Source organism: Mus caroli, unplaced genomic scaffold, assembly GCF_978045245.1.
Source record: "Mus caroli unplaced genomic scaffold, Mus_caroli_1 scaffold_2, whole genome shotgun sequence".
Taxonomy (NCBI): Eukaryota; Metazoa; Chordata; class Mammalia; order Rodentia; family Muridae; genus Mus; species Mus caroli.
In genome coordinates, this window is record NW_028227257.1 from 139,151,717 (window position 1) to 139,173,044 (window position 21,328).

Below are 21,328 nucleotides of genomic sequence, written 5' to 3' on the forward strand. Positions count from 1 at the left end.
GACAAGAAACACTAAAACTGATAAAAAGAAACAAGGAAAACATTAGGCTTTAGGCACTGCAATGAACACACTAGTACTTTAGTCTGTCCTAGATCTTTCCAATTAATGTAGTGTAAAGATAAGTGGAAAAAAATCTCTTTAGTGCCATGTTTTTCTCCAAGTCGTGTGCAAATTGCTTTTCCAATAATAAAAATAACTCTGAAGTGTATAGTCATTATCCACTTTTCTTCTACTTTCTTGGATTTATTTCTGTGTATATTTCAATATTATTAAATGCAACATCAATTATTATTTGCAGTTTCTATTTTCTTAATTAATGACTGGTCCTTAATATCTTTTGAATACTCTCTCAATTATACCATGAAACCTTAAATTGGAATTATATTCTAAACTTCCTGAAAAATTCCCTCCATCGAATTTCCTAAACTCTTCTCTTTTTTATGGTATTTTCTTTTGTTTTCTTTCCTGATACTGTATTTTCTTCCTTGCTTGACTTCCTAGTTCATCTCATTTCTTTACTTTGATTTTAAAGCACTTCCTAATTTCTAACTGTTATAAAAGTATATGATATCAGGGGTTTCTAAGATTTTACCATGACTGCTCAACCCTTAATTACACATAACATTATATTGTACGCCCAATATTTCCAAATATTTATTTTAAAGGGATCAGATTACCCATATCCAAAACTTACCTCTTTTATACTAGTATATATTTTATACCATTCCATAGCAATGCTCTTTTTTTTTTTTTCAGTACTACCATCTTGGCCACTGTCACCTTCTTTTACCCCATTTTAAATGTTAAAACATTAGACACACAATTGATTCTTTTCCTTATCTCAAATGCTACATTTCTATCTATTGTTGTTTATTCTAAGAAGCCCTCTTCCTTACACTTATTTTTCATATATTCGTGTGAGTTTTTACTGCCAGAAAATTTTAATTGGTATTTGTTTAGTGTCTGCCTTGCCTAAGGTATCAGTTACTTGGATGAACATCTAGTTACTGGATGAATATTCAGTCCATCATATTTGTCAGTTAAGGTACTCCATTATTTATTCTGACTTAAGAGGTTACAATTTTATACTTGAATTATGTTTTGACTTTAACTTATATTACCATCTGAAAACTATCCTTTCTATATGATTGTCCTCCATGTTAAACAATTTGAGTTTGATTATCAGACTATATATAAACTTCAACACTTCAGAAATCTGAGAACAAATAATTTTCTAAATATATAAGAAGTACAAAACATAGATTACACAACTGAAACAATTTGTAGAGACAGGTGACTACCTGGACAGTTCCTCATTCCTCAAAATGTTGGAGCATCAGTCGTCATTTTTCAGGCCCAGAACCAGATCTGACAGACATTGAAATGAAGTGGGAATTATGAGGGAATAGTTTACTCTGTCTTGGCAGAGCTAAACTGTTGCCTTGTGTCTCCTTTCTTGGACTGTATTTTTTTGTCTGTTGATGAATAGGATAACTTTTGTGCACTGGCTGTTTGGCCATACTGGAGAAACTTCAAATGGAGGTTTTGATGCTCAATTTCTTCTTTGAACCAAGAAAGGGTACTGTCAGGAGCAGGCATTTGTATAGTCAAATTATATTTGATAATGAACTAATATTAAAATGCCATATTCTGTGTTTTTCTGAAGTTTTTGAAGACTATCTACCTATATAAAGTATATCTGAATTGTTGAACCTTAACTATTCTTACTTATTTCTCTTTGAATATTCTAGAAAGCCCCTTAATACAATTTGATCAAAATCTAATATAACCATGAGTTTATTATCTGGCCTTTAACTTGTATTATTTTAGCATCCTAAATAGTTTGTAATAGCAGTTATTTGAAGGACTTTGTCTAAGCCTATCTAAGAGTTAGAATACTAATTTAAAATTTTGTATCGTATATGAAATTTATAGCAATGAAAATCTTAAATCTGCATCAGTCTATCAATTCTGTAACAATATAAAATTATAACTTCAATTTATATCAATTATAAAGATTTCTATTAATGTAAGATTGTGCCTATATAATGTTTTACTTAAGAATAAATGTAGTATCTGTCTCATTTATTTCCTTGCTATTCAAAATTCTGACTACTTCCAAATTATCTGTTAAAATGACAAGCTATCTATAATTTATAAAATAATGCTAACTAGACACTCAAACCCAATGTATCAGGGTGATGACTCTCCATAACTACTTCCTGCTGAATAGGGGTGAAAAGAAATTCTTTAAAGTGGTGGAGGGGGTAGAAAAATTAGAAGAATTGGTGAGACTTAGGAAAGCTAGCTTTAGCATTTGTTATCTAGTCTCTGAATGATTAGAAGGCTTAGGATTTGACTGGAATTCTAACTGGACCCATCTGAAAGGTTGAATAAAGCAAGGTTATCTGGAATCATCACTTATTCCTGAAGCTGTTTTGGAAGCAGTTATCTGGAAACAGCTTCAGGAGGTAGGGGGTAGAACAGCGGGTCATTCCGGTTTCCTGAGTATGAATGTGGAGAAGCTGGACATTTTGTAATAAATCTCATAACCAACATTTTAGTATTCTTAAGATATTCATATGGTGTGTGCATGGTGAACAGATCAGTTAAGGATGAATTTTTGCTTCTTGTTTTAGCAGATGAAAGACAACTGCCTTTTTATGAATTAATTTGATCACTAATAATTGTAAGAAATCTTACTCATGCCATATATTGGAAGGTACAAAGGTTTCCTAACCAACAAGATTTATTGTTTAATTTTACCTGAAGTTTTGGCTAGGGACATTTTTGTGTCTAAGCCAGTTATTGGGCCGTTCCCATGTCAAGGAATCAGCAGATCAAGTTAGAACCAATACCCAACACCCCCCAAAATAAATTATATATGTTTCCTCATAGCACAAACATGTAAACAACTAGTAGGCATGGGTGCGGAGGCAAGTAGCTGAGACATCACATCCTCAACAGCAAGCAAGAAGCAGAGTAAAGAAGAAGCAGAGAGATTCTCAGTTCTCAAAGCCCGCACACAGTGATGTATTCTCCAGCAAGACTGCACACCCTCCCTAAATTGTGTTACCAACTGGAAACTAAGTATTCAAATATCTATGCTTTAGGGAAACATTTTCTTTGACACAACATTCCTCTCTACAGTCTCCACATGCTCTTTGTCATGTTTTAATACAGAACATATTTAGTCTACCTTCACAAGTCCCACAGTTCTTTAACATTCTCAACAGTTTATATGCCAAAAGTCTCCTTTGAGAGTCAAAGGAAATCCTTGAATTGTGACCACAACCCCCTACAAAATACAATTTAAAAAGCACATTACATCCACTCAACATAAAATGACAGAGAATATACATTTCCTTTATAAAAGAGAAGATGACAATATAGTGAAGAAATACTGGATTAAAGCTGGACCCAAACCCAGCAAGTCAATCAAGTCCTGTAGTTGGATGTTATCAAGGGCCTTGGTGTCTCTGCCCCTCCAGCTTTGCTATCTACAGCATACCTCTCTCTTGTGGGTTGGTTTTGCTCCCTTGGCATATGTGCCACCAATCTGGCATGACCAACATCTTAAAGTCTCTATTTTAAACTAAGTTTTATTTGCAGAGCTTCTTGTTATGGAATTTCTGGCTTTCTTGCCTTCTCAGCACCTTGGCACTGGAATGTCCTTGCCACATATTGGCTAGCTTCACAGACTCTGTAATTACGGAGGCAGAATCCAGAACTCTGGCTCCCTTGAATCACATCAACAACAGTTTTTATAATCAGTAACTTTCGAGAAGCTGAAAGTCCTCAGACTCTTGTTCACAAGTTGGAAGCTTATCAAAGTGAAGTCTTGCCCTGGGTGAACCATTCCCTTTATTCCACTGAAGAGCAAGAGGTCTCTCCTTAATGATGCTAATCTCTTTAACAATTATAGCCTTAGTTGCAGTACATGCTTTGACTGGAACATTAAGATTCCCAGTGCTCTTTTTCTCTCTGAACGGTACATTTTGTATTTCTATCTGACCTACTTGTTGTCTTTTGTGACAGGCATCCAAAAAGGAAATTATTAAAAAAATCATTCGACATATTCACTATTGTACTGTCTTAAAATTTTCTTGGGCAAAAAAAATAGTCCACTACTTTAAATTTATCCCCAGGCAAGTTCTTAGGAAAGAACAAAAGCCATCAAATTTCTTTGTGAAAATATCATATGAATGGATTGTAGCACCACAGCGTTCTTCTTTGTGAAGTCTCTCGAGCAAGTCTGCATCACTATCAGAACTAAAGTCTTCTGGAATGTGCAATTATAAAATGCTTATAGCATTCAAACTGATTTTTAAATCTAAAATTAAAAAGTCTTCCACATTCGAAAGAACAAGCATTGAGCAACCATACATACATACATACATACATACATAAATCCACAGTTAGGTTCTTCACAGCAGCTGCATCTATTTTTAATACCAACTTTTCTACTAGTTATTTTCCATTGTTGGGATAAGATATCATGACCCCAGTAACTTAGAAAGGGAAAGGTTTATTTTGTCCCAAAGAGACAAGTCCACCATGATAGGCAGACAGGATAGGGGGTAAAAACCAGAAAGGTGGCAACAGTAGAAGCCCGAGAGAACATACCTTCAACAGCAAGCAAGAGCCTGAGATAGCATACTGGAGATAAGACAAAGCTATGAGCTCTCTCACTCTTTCTTTCTTTCTTTCTTTCTTTCTTTCTTTCTTTCTTTCTTTCTTTCTTTCTTTCTTTCTTTCTTTCTCTCTCTCTCTCTCTCTCTCTCTCTGTTCTTAATCATTTTATTCATTTACATTTCAAATGATATCCTCCTTCATAGTTACAGCTCCACAAACCCTCCCATCCCATATGCCCATCTCCCACCTCCCTTTTGCCTCTATGAGGGTGTTCTCCCAATCACTCACCCACTCCAGTCACACAGCTGTAACATCCCCTATGCTGGAGCATCAAGCCTCTACAGGACCAAAGGACTCCCCTTCCATTTTGTCAGACAAGGCCATCCTCTATTACATATGAATCTGGAGCCACAGATCCCTCCATGTACATACTTTGGTTTAGTCTCTGGGAGATCTGGGTGATCCAGTTAGTTGATAATGTTTTTAAAGCCAACCCCAGTGATATACTTCTTCTAATAAGGCTGAATGTCCTCTTTAATGATGCCACTGACTTAAAACCAGGTGTTACAGTATTTAAACTCAGAAAAACCGTTCCTATTCACAGTAAAACGTATGCTCTAGAAAAATAATTATTTTGTGACTTTTATTTGTTTTTCCTTGTTTGGAATGAGCAGCATATTCCATAAACATTCATTGAACAAATAAATAAACCTGCAAATGCTGATGTAGTGTTTTCTTTCTTTAGGCCAAAATATGTGTGTTCACTTTAACAACATATTTTGGAAATACTTTATGAACAGGAGGTATATAAAAAGCATTTTAGACAAGAAAATATATATTATATCTTAAACTCAAATGTGATCTATTTATGTCATGGAAGAAGAATCTGACTTTTGAGTTTATGCTTGTGTGGGTAAGGTAGTTCCTACTGACCATAATTACAAAGGTGGATAAGAGACTCTAAAGTACTCACTGGCCATCTTCTGGTTAGACATGCCGAAATGCCCTGCTTCTTGTTATATTCATTTTGTAACCTAAAACTTCAATTAATTATACTTTGAGATATGAAGATTTACTATGACATCAACTACTTATAAGTAAAATGTCTTTTCTCATTGCCTTGGTTATTGTTATATTCAAAATTTTCATCATATATATTAAAATTATTACTTTAATTTTGAAAATTCAAAAAAATATATCTTTAAAAACACTAGAAAATCCAAAGAAGAAAAACCCTTAACATTGATTTATTAATTGACAGTAATGTGACATGAAGTGCTTCCAGATATTAAGTAACCATAAAAGCTGTCTCTGAAATGGGAAATTGTCTTCGCAAAGGAATTAAGGTTTATGTTTTTCTGAAATATATAAATACAAACTATAAACTCTGCATAATGTTACTGGTGTGTATGATTGCAGGGCTACAACTTAGTATTGCATGAGCAATTATGGAGGATTTCCTTAGGTAACACCAATTCTCCTACTCATAGCATTGTTGTTGTTTTAAACAAATTCTCACCCCTTTGATTTTACCAATGAAGAATAGGAAGCTAGAAGGAGAGTAAAAACCTCCTAGCTCAGAGAGGCAGAGAAAACACACAGCCCACACTCCTCTTCACGTAATATCCCAAAAGTAATCACCTCTCTCACATTCCAAAAAAAAAAAAAAAAAAAAGAAGGAAGAAGAAGAAGAAGAAACTCCTCCTTTAAATTGAATGTCTCTCCCTTGTATGTCATGTGAGTCTCTCTATTAATCCCCCTATCTTCCTGTTACTCTCTATGACTTTTACTTATGTTTGCTTCACTAGCCTGGGATGGCATTTATGCTCTCTTAGGGTCTCTATGAAATCTGCCCAGGATCTTCTGGCTTTTATAGTCTCTGGTGAGAAGTCTGGTGTAATTCTGATAGGTCTGCCTTTATATGTTACTTGACTTTTTCCCTTACTGCTTTTAATATTCTTTCTTTGTTTTATGCATTTGGTGTTTTAATTATTATGTGACAGGAGGAAGTTGTTGTTGTTTTTTGGTCCCGTCTATTTAGAGTTTTGTAGGCTTCTTGTATGTTCATGGGCATCTCTTTCTTTAGGTTAAGGAAGTTTTCTTCTATAGCTTTGTTGAAGATATTTACTGGCCCTTTAAGTTGGGAATCTTCATTATTTTCTATACCTATTATCCTTAGGTTAGGACTTCTCTTTGTGTCCTGAATTTCCGGGATGTTTTGAGTTATGAGCTTTTTGCATTTTGCATGTTCTTTGACTGTTGTATCTGTTTTTATTTTATTTTATTGTATCTTATTTTTATTTGTTTGTTTGTTTGTTTGTTTGTTTATTTGGTATCTTCCGCACCTGAGAGTCTCTCTTCTATAGTTTGTATTGTGTTGGTGATACTTGCATCTATGACTCCTGATCTTTTTCCTAGGTTTTCTGTCTTCAGGGTTGTCTCCCTTTGTGATTACTTTATTGTTTCTATTTCCATTTTAGATGCTGGATGATTTTGTTCAACTCTTTCACCTGTTTCGTTGTGTTTTCCTGTGATTCTTTAAGGGATTTTTTTGTTTCCTCTTTAAAGGCTTCTACCTATTTAGCTGTGTTCTCCTGTATATCTTTAAGGGAGTTAAAAGTCTCTGACTGGTTGTGTTCAAACTCCTCAGAGTACAGCTGTCTCTGTGATCCTGTGATTCTGGGATCCTGTTATGCTCATATCCTGGGTGCATCAGAGCTCCTGAGAGCCAATCTTTTTCTGGGTGTTGGAGGGGTAGGTGGGGAGACAGAACCCTGGTCTGCTCTGGGCACAGGTGCAAGCTGAAAGGAACCTGTGCCTCTGCCTGGGCAGAAGTTTGTGTCTCCCAGGTTCCTGTGGGCTGTCCCAGTTACCCTGGGTGCTGGGAAAGATGTTTTGGCCTCAACTGTGATCTCGAGTATGTCAGAGCCTCATTGCTCCTGGGTGTGTCCAATCTCCTGGGAGTCAAGCCTTTTCTGTGATTCTGTGATCCTCTGTGTTTCACAGCACCTGGGAGTCGAGCTTTTGTATTCATGAGTTCAAATGTTTCACAAATATATATACATTGACTATAATATATTGATATTTGTGTATATATACATTCATATATGTATACATGTATATTTGACATATATGTACAGTATATATACATGAAAATACACACACATATGAATGTTTGTATATATATATATATATATACACACACACTATATATATATATATATATATATATATATATATATATATATATATATAATTATATATATTTAATTATTATGGCTTTATCTTGAGGTCGTAATTGTAGTCCTTTTAGCATTGTTCTTTTGCGATCCCTTGGGATAATTTTAGGATATATTTCCCTGTGAATAATGAGATGTGCTCTTTGAGATTGCATTTTCTCTTTAAGTGACTTTTGATAGAGTAATCATCTTAACACTGTTGCATAAATCTGTAAACATGCAATGTCTTTCCATTTTCTAGGGTCTTTTGCTATCTCATTCTTCAGGATTTAAAGTTTCATTATTATCGTCTTTAACTTTTTTAAGTAGGATTATTCCCAGGTGTTTTATTTTTCTTGATGATGTGAATGAGCATATCCACAATGTCTTTCTCTATGTGTTAATTGGTGGTATAAATAAAAGCCATTGTATTTTCAGTGGATTAAGTATCCTGCTACATTGATAACAATTGTGGCCATTTCTGTGAGATATTTTTTATGATCCCCTATGAACAGTATCAATAGTGATACCTGCTTGTTTCTTGGTCCTGCTTTACTTGAGTCCTTTCTAAATCTTTTCACTTGAAGATGGTACCAATCTTTCATGCTAAGGTATATTTCTTGTAGGCAAAAGGTATGTTGATTTTGTTTTTGATTGGCTCAACCACTCTGTACCTTTTAGTTTGAGCATTGATGTCAATAATGCTAAAAGATATTATTGGAAGATATGTGTGGCTTGCAGTCATTATGTTTTTGAATGTTGACTGTCTTTTTTGTTCTCAGTGGTAATATGAGTTTCAGTGATTATAACTTCTCTGTTTCCTTCCTACAATCTTCTGGCTATTCTTATTGCTTTCGTCAATCTGAACTATTATTACTGTATTTTCTTTCAGTTTAATTTGTTAGGTATAATGTATAGGCTCCTTATATCATGGGAAATATTTCTTTGTCCGTTGATTGTGGTAATTGTGATATTTTTTTCGTTTATTGAAAATGTGTTTTCATTTAGCATCGTATTAATTTGTTTTCTTCTTCCCCAATTTCACCCCACTTCCTTGCCTTCCCACCCACTCTCATTGCTTTAGAAAAAACATCATCATTTCATACCTTCTTTCTTTCTCTTTAGAAAATGAGCAAACCGTCAAAGAAACACACAAACAAACAAAACAAATGACTCAACCAAACAAAAAAAAACATAGTAATAAAAGAAAAACATAAGATATGTACAACACAACACAATAAACACCCACATACATCATGAAAATATAAAATTGGAATACAAAATATACAAAGAAAAGACCACTAAGACAAAAATGCCAAAACAAAACAATCTGAAGCAAAAAAGACTCCAAAAATGCCAGTAAGTTCATTTAGTGTTAACCTTCATCTGCTGGGCATTGATTGGCCTTACCACTAAATATAGTTATTATACATTGTACCAGTGAGCCTGCATTGAACAGAATTAATTTTGTCTTTGCAAATGGATCTGTCTGTTGGAGATAGCTTCTGGTTTGGGGATGGAGACCTGTGTCCACTTCCCCCTCCCAGTGCTAGGACTAGTAGCATGTGTTGCATGTTGTTCTCTGTGAATCCCTATGTGTGTTATCCCTGTTGTATTCGGAAGACATTCTTTCCTTGATCTCTTCCATCATCACTGCCCCTTTAATCTTTCCAGATCTTCTATATAGATCCCAAAACCCTGAGAAAAGCAATTTCATTCAATTTAGGACTGAATGTTTCAAAGTCCTTCACTCTCTGCATATTATCTAGTTGTAGGTCTCTGTGTTACTTCCCATCTACTGTAAACAAAAAACACCCCTGGTGATAATTGAGTGAGGCACATATATATGAGTTTAGCAGCTAGAGTTGAGTCTCATTTTCTTGTTATATTTCTTTAGCAGAACAATGGTATTTGACTTTTTTCTTAAGCCTATGTCCTATCTATCTAATATCTTATCCAGCTGAGCTGTTAGGCATAGGTCACATCCTGTGGAGTGACCCATGAAGTCACAACATCTATGGCACCATTGTACCATCAAATAATGTATGAAGGTCACTCTTGTAGATAGTGAGGCTTGTAGTTGTCTTGGTGTTTAGCCTTATCTTTGGTACCATGGATTGTACCTTTGTTCCAGTTCCCATAACACCTGGCAATAGGAGTAAAGACTCTGTTTAGGTAGAGAGTTTACTGGTATACTGGTTTGTATATGTTCATCCAGAGAGTGGCACTCTTAGAAGGTGTGTCCCTGTTGGAGTAAGTGTTTCACTGTGGGTGTGGGCTTCAAGACCATCATCCTAGCTGCCTGGAAGTGAGTATTCCACTAGCAGCCTTCAGATGAAGATATAGAACTCTCAGCTCTGCCTGCACCACGCATGCTGCCATGCTCCCACTTTGATGATAATGGACTGAACCTCTAAACCTGTAAAACAGCCCCAATTCAGTTTTGTCCTTTGTAAGACTTGCCTTGGCTATGCTGTCTGTTACCAGCAGTAAAACCATAATATACATATACATGAGAGAGGAGAAAGAGATAGGTATATAGATGTATAGTTATACATTTATACATATAGCACACTCCTACATGTATAAGAAGCACACAGTATATCAAATGCATGGAAAGATCACAAAGAACTTTCCTTAGCATTTTATAGTAAAAACCCTTAATATAAAGAAAGAAGTATTATAAGCTGCAATAGAAAATTAGATATGTGTGTGTGTGACATTTATAATTTTCCTTACCATCTGATATGAATCAGAGTGGTTCACTTGAAAAATAAAAGTAAAACCAGTAATTTTGTAGGTACAATGAATATTTATTATTTTCTCTGCATTCTACTAACATGGGGCTATCCTGCATTGTATTTCTGAATTTGTTCCTTTAAAACAAAGTTTAGCTCACTTTATAACCTATATATAATTATCACTGGCTTCCAACTGTATCTCTAATTAAAACTGTACATCATTCTAACATTCAATATGCCATACTACTTTCTTAATGTTATTTTATACGTTTTGAAAAAAAATGTTTTGAGTCCAGTTTTCATACACCTGCTGTATGATCTTAAGGTACTTAACATCTCAACACTTTCATTTCCTAATATGAATTACATGGGTAATATTAGCACTTAACCAATACTCATGAATATGCACCTTGCTAAAAAATAGGTACGTGTATGTCTTTTCTGACTCCTGAAATATCCTGCGAAGTGTCAGCATTCTGTCTATCAATGTGAAGCTCTTCCGTCAGTCATGTGTTGCCTTCAGGAAACTAAAATAACTGCAGTATTATCTCTCCATTGTATGTTTCTCACTTATCTGTTCTTTTCTTCATTTCTTCTAAAATAAGTCCTTTTACTTTATTTGCATATATCAAATTCTTATATTTTGGTCAATGCTAAAATGAAAGCAATTTCCATCAATATTTAGGTGTTTTAAAATTCACTATAAAAAAGAGGTATCCACAATTTTTGCAGCCATGACCCTGGAAATCTTTTTTATTGATTGATTGAATATTTTATTTATTTACATTTCAAATATCCTCTTTTCTGGTCTTCCTTCCACAAACTCCCCATCCCATTCCCCCTCCTCTTTGCCTCTATGAGCATATTCAAATATCCACCCACCTACCCTCTCCCACCACACCCTCCATGTATCTCCCTTTGCGGGAGCAACAAGCCTCCATAGGACCAAGCTTCCAACTGGAAATCTTATTATGAAAATATCAATCCTCATTATAAAAGGATAGATATTTAAGAACATACCTTAATCTGTCTATATTTAGATATTTCATGAAGGCCCACAGTTAGACTGGTTTTTTTCAGTCTTTGTATATTTAATATCTCTAAACATTAATAAATTCGTTAACTAATCAGAGAATATTTACACAAATATCAGTTCAGCATAATTATATTATGAAAATAAAATGTAACAAAGTAAGTTACATTACAGATATATAATAATGCTTCTTGCTCAATATAATCTAATACTGGATATTCTTCATTTAATTTATATTTTTTTCCTTTTATAAGTAAGTGATAATATATCCTCATACTAGTATTATATCATTACTATAAGGATAAATATCATACTACAATTATATTATAAATTATACTATATATTATACTATACTAAGGATATAATATCCCTATCCATATTACCATTTATTTTACCAAAAATTGAACTGAGCGGGGAGGAAGAGATTAATGTGGCCATTATATTTTAGGAAAGAAGAACTATCAACATATGTTTTAACTTTCTTGGGGCAGGAGGCAATGTTAGGAGTAGAGCTCACTGCATCAAAAATGCTTTCAAAGTGCTCGATGAGTGAGCCATGTTCCCCACCCAACACTATTTACTTCTCACTTGTGTGGCACTAATCTCCTGAATGTCTATGGCAGCCCAGGAGAGGAAATTGTTCAATCTGCTGTCCTTCTCTAAGCTGGAGAGTTGACCAGTGCTTTCTGGAGATTCAATCTCTTCTGTGTGAAAGGTTAATGTTTATTACATCTCACTAAACTTTGATTTGGGTATCTCTGTGATGGAATTCTTAGGAAGTGTTTTCCTACTGTGCCTTTGAGAAAACTTTCAATTGACTCTGGGATGGCACAGAGTAATGGCATCACATTATTCTCGGCAGCAGTTCATCTTCATTAGTGGAGCTCTTCAGTTAGCTGTGGAAACCAAAGTGCAAGTGGACTCACATAGTACTCTTTACAGGTCAGAGCTGCTTCATGTCATTAAGTCAGCCTGAGTTCTGTCCTTAGATTTCAATGGTATTTATTCAATATGTCTATATTTGAAGGGCTTTAGGCATAACACCAGATATTATGTTCACCTGTCTAAATAAAACAGTTAAATAGCTCGCAGAATATATAAATATTATTTAATGCATTTCATAACTTACATTCTAAGTATTCTTTCTCCACTAAGGCAATTGTGATTTTTAAGGCTAACCTGTTTCAAACAGTGTCAGTTTAGTGATCATTTAACTTACCTTTTAGTGTTTGTTTTTGTTATCTTGGAGGAAGGATTTAAAATTTGTGACATGCAATTTTAATTAAAACAGTCACCTGGTTATTTAAAACTCAGGTACAAAAGTAGTTATATTTTGTAAATACATTTTCCTATGTTGCCAAATCTCAAGAGAGTCTCAGCATTTTTCACATTGGTAGATAGCTAAGAAGTGCCTGTCAAAATTTACAGTTTGCATAAATCTTTGCAGCAAAGAAGCTTTCAACAGAAGCTCATTTTGAGTGAGAGGCAAATTCTTTAAGTTCATTTCTGATGTCACATGAAGACAATAAGCACTGACATTACTGTCAGCATATCTTTGTAAATCTGATAACAAGTACATTTAAGACTCTCTAAACTAAGAAATCTATAATATCACTGGTTTCAAATCCTCCAAGGTCACATAGAAAAGAATCAATCCAAGAGTATTAAAGAAACACCAAGTGTGGATTCTGAATGTAGAGGGCAAGTGCAACATAGTCTCATTTTAGAATTAAGAGATTTTCAGAAAAGCTCATTGACTATCAGGGCTCAGATGTGTTTTGCTGACAATGTTACACTAAGCAGAGTTGCTGTGCCACTTAACTGAGTTTCCTGGATGATCTCTTTGTTGTAGAAATTATATTTGTACCTCAAGGCTTCCTATCCATTGGCTTATACTCAAGCATTTCATGTATGTTATATTGGGTAAACTGGTTTCCTGTATCAACATGACACAAACTGGAATTATAACAGAGAAAGGAGTGTCCCTTGATGAAATGCCTCCACAAGATCCAGCTGTAAGGCATTTTCTCTATTAGTGATTAAGTGTAGAAGGGCCCATTTTGGGTGGTGCCAAACCTGGACTGGTAGTCCTGGGTTATATAAGGAAGCAAGCTGAGCAAGCCAGAGGAAACAATCCAGTAAGTAACACACCTTCATAGCCTCTGCATCAGCTCCTGCTTCCTGACCTGCTTGAGTTCCAGTTCTGACTTCCTTTGGTGATGAACAGCAATGTGGAAGTATAAGCTGAATAAACCCTTTTCTCCCCAACTTGCTTCTTGGTCATGACATTTGTGCAGGAATAGAAACTCTGACTAAGACAAATTGCTACCAGCATAGTGGGATATTCAAGTGACAACCTGGCCAAGTCTTGGGTAGGATTGTGGAGGGATTTTGGAATTTTGGCTAGAAGTGGTATTGGGTGGTAAGAGCTCTGTGGGAAGTTATGGAGGAGCTTGGAAGATGATGTTGTGAACAGTGCAATCAATGGAGGCCTGGCTTGTGAAATTTCATAGAGAAGATTAAAGGCTCTTATCAGGGCCATTGCTATTTTGATTGTGAGGATTTTGTGGTTTGGGTTAGCTGGGGCTGAGGAATCAGCAGTGATACCAGAACTACTAAAGTGAAACCTTTATAATATTGGGATTATTGATGCTGGCTAGATGGAGCTAAGAAATTAGCAATACTTAAGCAGAGACCAGCACCACTAAGATGAAATCTTCTGGGAAGTGTTTCTGGAGAGCACAGAAAAGCAGTAATCCAGATGCAGCCATCGTTGTACCAGCCAGACTTGGTAATGTGAGACGCCCAGGTGGCACTGGTTAGCAGCTGTTGCTGTGTACTGTGAGAGGCCAGGAGAGGCCATTAGTGAAGGTGCAGTCTCAGTAGCAATTGAAGGCCAAGGAATGAAAGGGTCATGCAGAGATGTTGAGGCTTAGCACCATGAAAAGGGCCTATGAAAGGCTATTTGTGAAAGTGCAATACAGTTGCCTCAGAAGACAGCAGTGTTTTGGAGATGACCACCAAGAAGAGCATCAGCCGTGGAATACAGGTAGCTGGACGCTAGAACACAAGGTGTGTGCTACAAAGGGCAGAGCTGGATAAGAGACCCCAACCCTTAGAGGAGCCCAGAAGATCATGAGTGGATCCCAGACATTGGACAGTTAGAGTTTGATTTTTCTTTTGATTGTTACTGTGCCCTGATATTTCCTCCTCTTGAAGTATGAAAGTATTTTAGTGGAGCCCACAGTTAAGAGACTTTGAACCTAGCCGGGCATGGTGGCACATGCCTTTAATCCTAGCACTTGGGAGGCAGAGGCAGGCGGATTTCTGAGTTCAAGGCCAGCCTGGTCTACAAAGTGAGTTCCAGGACAGCCAGGGCTACACAGAGAAACCCTGTCTCAAAAAACCAAAACCAAAACCAAAAAAAAAAAAAAAAAAAAAAAAAAAGAGAGACTTTGAACTGTAAAAAGACTTTGAATTTCAAAAGAGATTGGATATTTTAAAGGGATAGAAATTTTAATATATAAGAATTTTTAAAGAGTATGGGAATTTTAAATTTATTTAGATCTTGGGGACAAATAAGAAAGTAAGAGTTGATGATTAATAGTTTTGTGTTTGTGGTCAAGTTGACAAGGGGTCAGTTGCACTAACTGGTTTTGTGTACCAACTTGGCACACCTGGAGTTATGAGAAAGGAGCCTTCCTTGAGGAAATGCTTCCATGAGTTCCAGATATAAGGCATTTTCTCTATTAGTGATTAAGTATGAAAGGGCCCATTGTGGATGGTGCCATCCCCAAGCAAGTTGAGCAAGCCAGATGAAACAAGCCAGTAAATAACATCCCTTCATGACCTCTGCATCAGCTCCTTCTTCCCGAAATGCTTGAGTTCCAATCATGACTTTCTTTAGTGATGAAGAGCAACATGGAAGTGTAAGCTGAATAAATCCTTTCTGGCCCAAATTGCTTCTTGGTCATGATGTTTGTGCAGGAATAGAAAGACTGACTAAGACGGCTAGTTTTATAGTGCCATGGGCATTTTGTTATTTTCTTTGTAATGTGTATTGATTTTATTATGCCAATATTTAGAGTCTTTTCAAATATAATTCTATGCCTATGGCTATACTGAACTAATTTTCTTTGAATTTATTTATTTTTTCTCTCATATATTACATCTCCCCTGCCCCGACTGCAGATTTCCCTCCCTCCATTCTTCCCTGTCCCTCCTCCATGTTCCTTGCCCCCCCAGATCTGCTTCTCAATTTCTCTTAAAAAATAATAAGTACACACCTCCCAGGCATATAAAATGAACAAAGCATAATAAAGTACAAGTCTAAGTACAAACCATTATATCAAAGATGGACCAGGAAACCCAGTAGGAGCAAAAGGGTCCCAATTCCTGAAAAAAAAAAAAATCAGAGACACAACCTACTACCATTGGTGGAAGTCTCACAGGAATACCGAGCTACAAAATCATTAAGTATATGCACACAGACTCATACAATGTTCTTGTTTGTTGCTTTAGTCTGTGAGTCCTGCTTAGTTGATTCTGTGAGCCGTATTTTCCTGATATCTTCAACTGTCTGGATCCTACATTCCTTCCTCCCCCTCTTCTATAGGGGCTCCTCTGGGTCCACCTTGTGTTTGGCTGTGAGCCTCTGCAAATGTTCCCATACTTTCCAGTGACAACTGGGCAATCACCAATCTATGAGTATAACAGCATATCATCAGCTCTCTCTCTCTCTCTCTCTCTCTCTCTCTCCCCCTCTCTCTCTCTCATCCTCCATCCTCATTGGTTATATACTGGGTCTCTGATGACTGTCCGGCATCTGGTTTCTGGCCAAATGAGCTTCAATTACTCTTTATATATATGTGGAGAAGGTGGACAGTCTTATCTTGATCCTGATTTTGGAGGAATTACTTTGAGTTTATCTTCATTTAACTTGATGTTGGCTATTGGATTTCTGTAAACCACACTTGTTATATTTAAGTATGTCTTTTTTATAACTAATCTCTCAAAATTTTATCATGAAGGGTTGTTGGATATAGTCGTGTCTTTTTCAGCATCTATTGGGATAATGCTTTTTTTTTCTTTCAGTTTGTTTATATGAAGGATTATATTGACTGATTTTCATAGGTTGAACCATTTCTGTATCTCTAGGATGAAACGTACTTGATCATGTTGGATAATCCTTTTGAAGTGTTCTTGGATTTACTTTGCAATTATTTTATTGAATGTTTTTTCATATATGTTTACAAGGGAAATTTGTCTGTTATTTTCTTTCTTTGTTGAGTCTTGGTGTGGTTTGAGGATCAGGATGATTGTGGCCTCATACAATGATTTTGCCAATGTTTCTTCTGTTTCTATTTTTTGGAATAATTTGAGGAATATTAGTTCTTCTTTGAAAGAAGACTGCTCTAAAACTCTCTGGCCTTAGCTATTTTCTACTTTGGATACTTTTAATGTCTACTTCTCTTTCCTTAGGAGTTATATATTTACTTAAATTGTTTATCTGTTCTTGGTTTAAATTTGGTGAATCATATCTATCAAGACTATGATCTATTTCCTTAGATTTTCCTGTAGAATAAAAGTTTTTATAGTACATCTCAGAGGTTCTTTGGATTTCTTTGGTGTCATGGTTATGTCTCCATTTTTGTTTCTGGTTTTGTTAGTTCAGATATTCTCTCACTTTGGTTTAGTTAGTTTGGATAAGGGTTGGTCTATCATGTTCATTTTCTCAAAGAATCAACTCTTTTTTTCATTGATTCTTTTTATTGCTCTCTTTGTTTCTATTTTATTGATTTCAGCCACCAGTTTGATTATTTTCTGCCACCTATTCTTGAGTGAGCTTGCCTCCTTTTGTTCTAGAGATTTCAGGTATGTTAACTTGCTAGTATGAAATTTCTTCAATTATTCTACATAGCTACTTTGTGTTATGAACTTTCTACTTAGCACTATTTTTATTGTGTCCCATAGTTGAGGTATATTATGCATTCATTTTCATTGAATTCTTTAATTTATTTCCTATTTCTGCTCTGACCCAGGAGTCATTGGGAAAAGAGTTGCTCAGTTTGATGAATTCATAGGCTTTCTCTTGTTTCTATTGTTTTGTTTCTGAGTATATGGCCAATGTTGGATAATATTCCATAAGGTACTAAGAAGAAGGCATATTCTTTTGTAATGGGGGAAATATTCTGTAGATATTTTTAAAGTTTTTTTGATTTAAAATATCTGTTAGCTCCAGTATTTTTGACTGAATGGTATGTCTATTGATGTGAGTGTGGTATTGACATTTCTCACTATCAACGTGTGAGGTTCAATTTAAGATTTAGTTAGCAATTATTTTTTAACAAATGTTGCTACACTTCCATTTGTGGCATAGATGTTAAGAATTAAAAGTTCATCTCTGTAGATTTTCCCTCTGATAACTATGAAATTATCCTTTCATATCTCTTTTGATTAATATTGCTTTGAAGTCTATTGTGTTAGATATTAGACTGGCTATACCAGCTTTTTATATAGGTCCATTTCTTGGAAAATTGTCTTCCAACCATTTACTCTGAGGTAAAGTCTATCTTTGACATTGAGGTTTGTTTCTTCTGTGAAGTAGTACGTTGGACCCTATTTTCATATCCATTATGTTAGTCTGTATCATTTTATTGAAGAATTGAGTCCATTGATATTGAGAGATATCAATCATCAAATCATCAATGATTTCTCTCTCTCTCTCTCTCTCTCTGTCTGTCTGTCTGTGTGTGTGTATGTGTGTGTGTGTGTGTGTGTGTGTGTGTGTGTGTGTGTGTGTGTGTGTTTATTTTCTTTTGGTTTTGCTAATGTGAAATTATCTATTTCTTGAGTTTTCATGGCAAGTTAACCTCCTTGGGTTGAAATTTTTCTTCTAATACATTGTGTGAAGCTGGATTTTTGGATAGCTATTTCTTAAATTTGATTGTATCATGAAATATCTTTTTTTCTCTACATATAGTAATATTACTAGATGTATTAGTCTATGCTGCCATCTGTGGTCTCCCTTCTGTCTTTTATTGTCTCATTGGGAACTCAGGTTTAATTCTAATAGATCTGTTTTTATATGTTACTTGGCATTTTCCCCTTGCAGCTTTTAATATTTTTTCTTTGTTCAATATGTTTAGTATTTTGATCATTATATGGCACAGGGAGGTTCATGCATGACCTAATCTATTTGATATTCTAATCTATTTGATATTTAAGGTTCTTGAAACTTAAAATCATGTTTATCTTTAAGTAAGAAAAAAATTCTCCCATTATTTTTCTAAAATTATATTTTGGTCATTTGAACTGGGATTCTTATTTTTCTATTTCTATTAATTATAGGTTTGATCTTTTTACATTGTCTCAGATTTCCTGGATATTTGGGTTCTGGAATATTTTTAGATGTAACAAATTTTTTACTCATATATCAAACTCTGAGATTTTTTTCTTCCATCTCTTTCATTCTCTTGGTTATTCTTGAGTCTAGTTACTGTTTGCTTGTCATAGGATGTGGTAACCCTAATAAGAATTCGATTCCTGATAGGTTTATAATCTGAGCCAAAAAGACTTAATAGTATATTGCTAGAGCTCATAACAAAAGCTGAAATAAGAAATTCTGAATTCTCTACCACTTCAGCAACAATACTAGTGTGAGCATGAAAGCACGTTCTGGAAACACTAGTTTTCATATAGGGATTGTTACTAGCTTTGAATGTGCCATTAAAACTCAGGACAAGCAGTGGTGGCACACACCTTTAATCCCAGCACTTGGGAGTTAGAGGCAGGTGGATTTCTGAGTTCAAGGCCAGCCTGATCTAGAGAGTGAGTTCCAGGATAGCTAGGGAACGGAGAAACCATTTCAAAAAAACAAACATAACAAACAAACAAACAAACAAAACCCATCAATCCTAACAGCATCAATGTTAGTACTGCATAAAAGCATAGTCTTAAAGTTTGTGTTAAGCTCATGATTAGAATTGACTGTTTGGATCTTAGATCTCTAGACAGTCTGAGAGGTCAAGTTTAAAAGTGAATCTTGCTTGGAGGCCAAGTTTCCTGTGTTCTGCTCCTGACAGTCCATTTCTGATCTTTCACATTCACTTTCTAAATGCATGTCCTTGCTCCCAAGTGAAGCTCAGCAACTGCAGAGTAGGTCATTCACATACATCAATGTGGCAAAAACAAAAACAGAATTCACAACACACATAGATAAAGAGCATTTCTTTTACATTCAGATCACACATTATGACTTAGGGATAATAGATGCAAATGCTCAGACAAATACATTTTCCCAGAGACTGCATACAATGAGACATGTGTGTAGCTTATTTTTAAAAGGTTTTCATGCAAGCATTCTTTCTATTCCAATGATATTTTGTAAGTAGATTTTAGTTGATAATGAACCATTGAAGAAAAAAGACATTATCTTCCCCTCTTTCTTAACAGTAATTTTCTGTGTTTTATTCTAGAACCCACAGATAAGGCACCAATGTTATTAATTTCAAGTCTTGAAACAATTGAGCTCTTCTACATCAATGGAAGTAAAATGACAACTCTAAGCTCAGCCAACAGAAATGAAATCCATACTCTAGATTTTATTTATAGTGAAGAAATGATTTGCTGGATTGAATCAAGAGAGTCTTCTAATCAACTCAAATGTGGCCAGATAACAAAAGCAGGAAGATTGACAGATCAAAGGATAATTAACAGTCTTCAATCCTTCCAAAGTAAGTATCTTAATCTTCTAGATTGCCCCACAAGAATATCCATTACACATAGCATTCTTTTCTTATCTCTCTACTTAGCCTAGCTAAATAGCTTCATGTGTGAATATGAGTGGCTTGGGTACATGTGCTCACATACACAGGTTCAGTAGCTCTTTGTCCCTAAATAGCAGATTGCAATATTTATTGTAATATTTTCTTTCATACATGCCTGGAGTGTCACATGTCATGTAATTGACACATTTTGCTAAAATATGGTTCACAATATGAATGCAAAGATGGAATTTAAATAAAACAAGAAATCCAGGAAATAATTTTATTATTTAAGACTTACTGGCTATCATATTTATTTCAAATACACTGAAAATTGTTAGGTTTTCTCCAGTTGGAAGAAAAAAAACCTCTTTATTAACTTTGATTAAAGCAAATCAGTACATAAATTATCAACTCTTGTTTGATTTATTTTGACTTTTCATGATTTAAAATCATTCTTCTCTCTCTGCTTAGTATCACAAATTAAAATCATGAATTTACACGAATATGTACATCACATATACTGTTTCTCTTCTCCATCACTTAAATAGGTAGAAATTTTATGTGAATATGCTTAGATAGCCTTGAAAGAAAATTTTAACATGTACCTAGTTATTTTCTATTCACAGAAAATAATGCCCTCATTAGTTTTACAAGCTAAAAATAAGTGAATAAATAGCATAAACATTTAGAAAGAAAAATATTCTAATCTGGAATAAGTGTAATATGCAGGTGAAAAGTATTTGGTGATTTGGACAGTCGGCCACACCCAGGCACAACAAAGAATGCTTTTTCATGGCATATATCACATATGGGTTCACATAGGAATTGAATTTGAACCAAAGCACTAGCTCTTTGCCTCATTTTGATTACTCCATCTAATACAAATGTATGTATCTCCAGGAATAGCATAAAGAATGGTCAAATAACCAGGAA

The 21,328-nt window shown here is 35.1% G+C and overlaps 1 protein-coding gene across 3 annotated transcripts in view; it reads left to right on the forward strand.

The window, feature by feature from the left end:
- The window catches only part of Lrp1b (LDL receptor related protein 1B), a 2,026,300-nt gene that overhangs the window by 868,138 nt on the left and 1,136,834 nt on the right, over window positions 1-21,328 (forward strand). For all 3 annotated transcript variants that reach the window (XM_021181392.3, XM_029472167.2, XM_029472172.2), the window contains exon 6: window positions 20,105-20,362. In XM_021181392.3, the coding sequence (XP_021037051.1) occupies window positions 20,105-20,362 (258 nt within the window). The remainder of the gene's footprint in view (window positions 1-20,104; window positions 20,363-21,328) is intronic.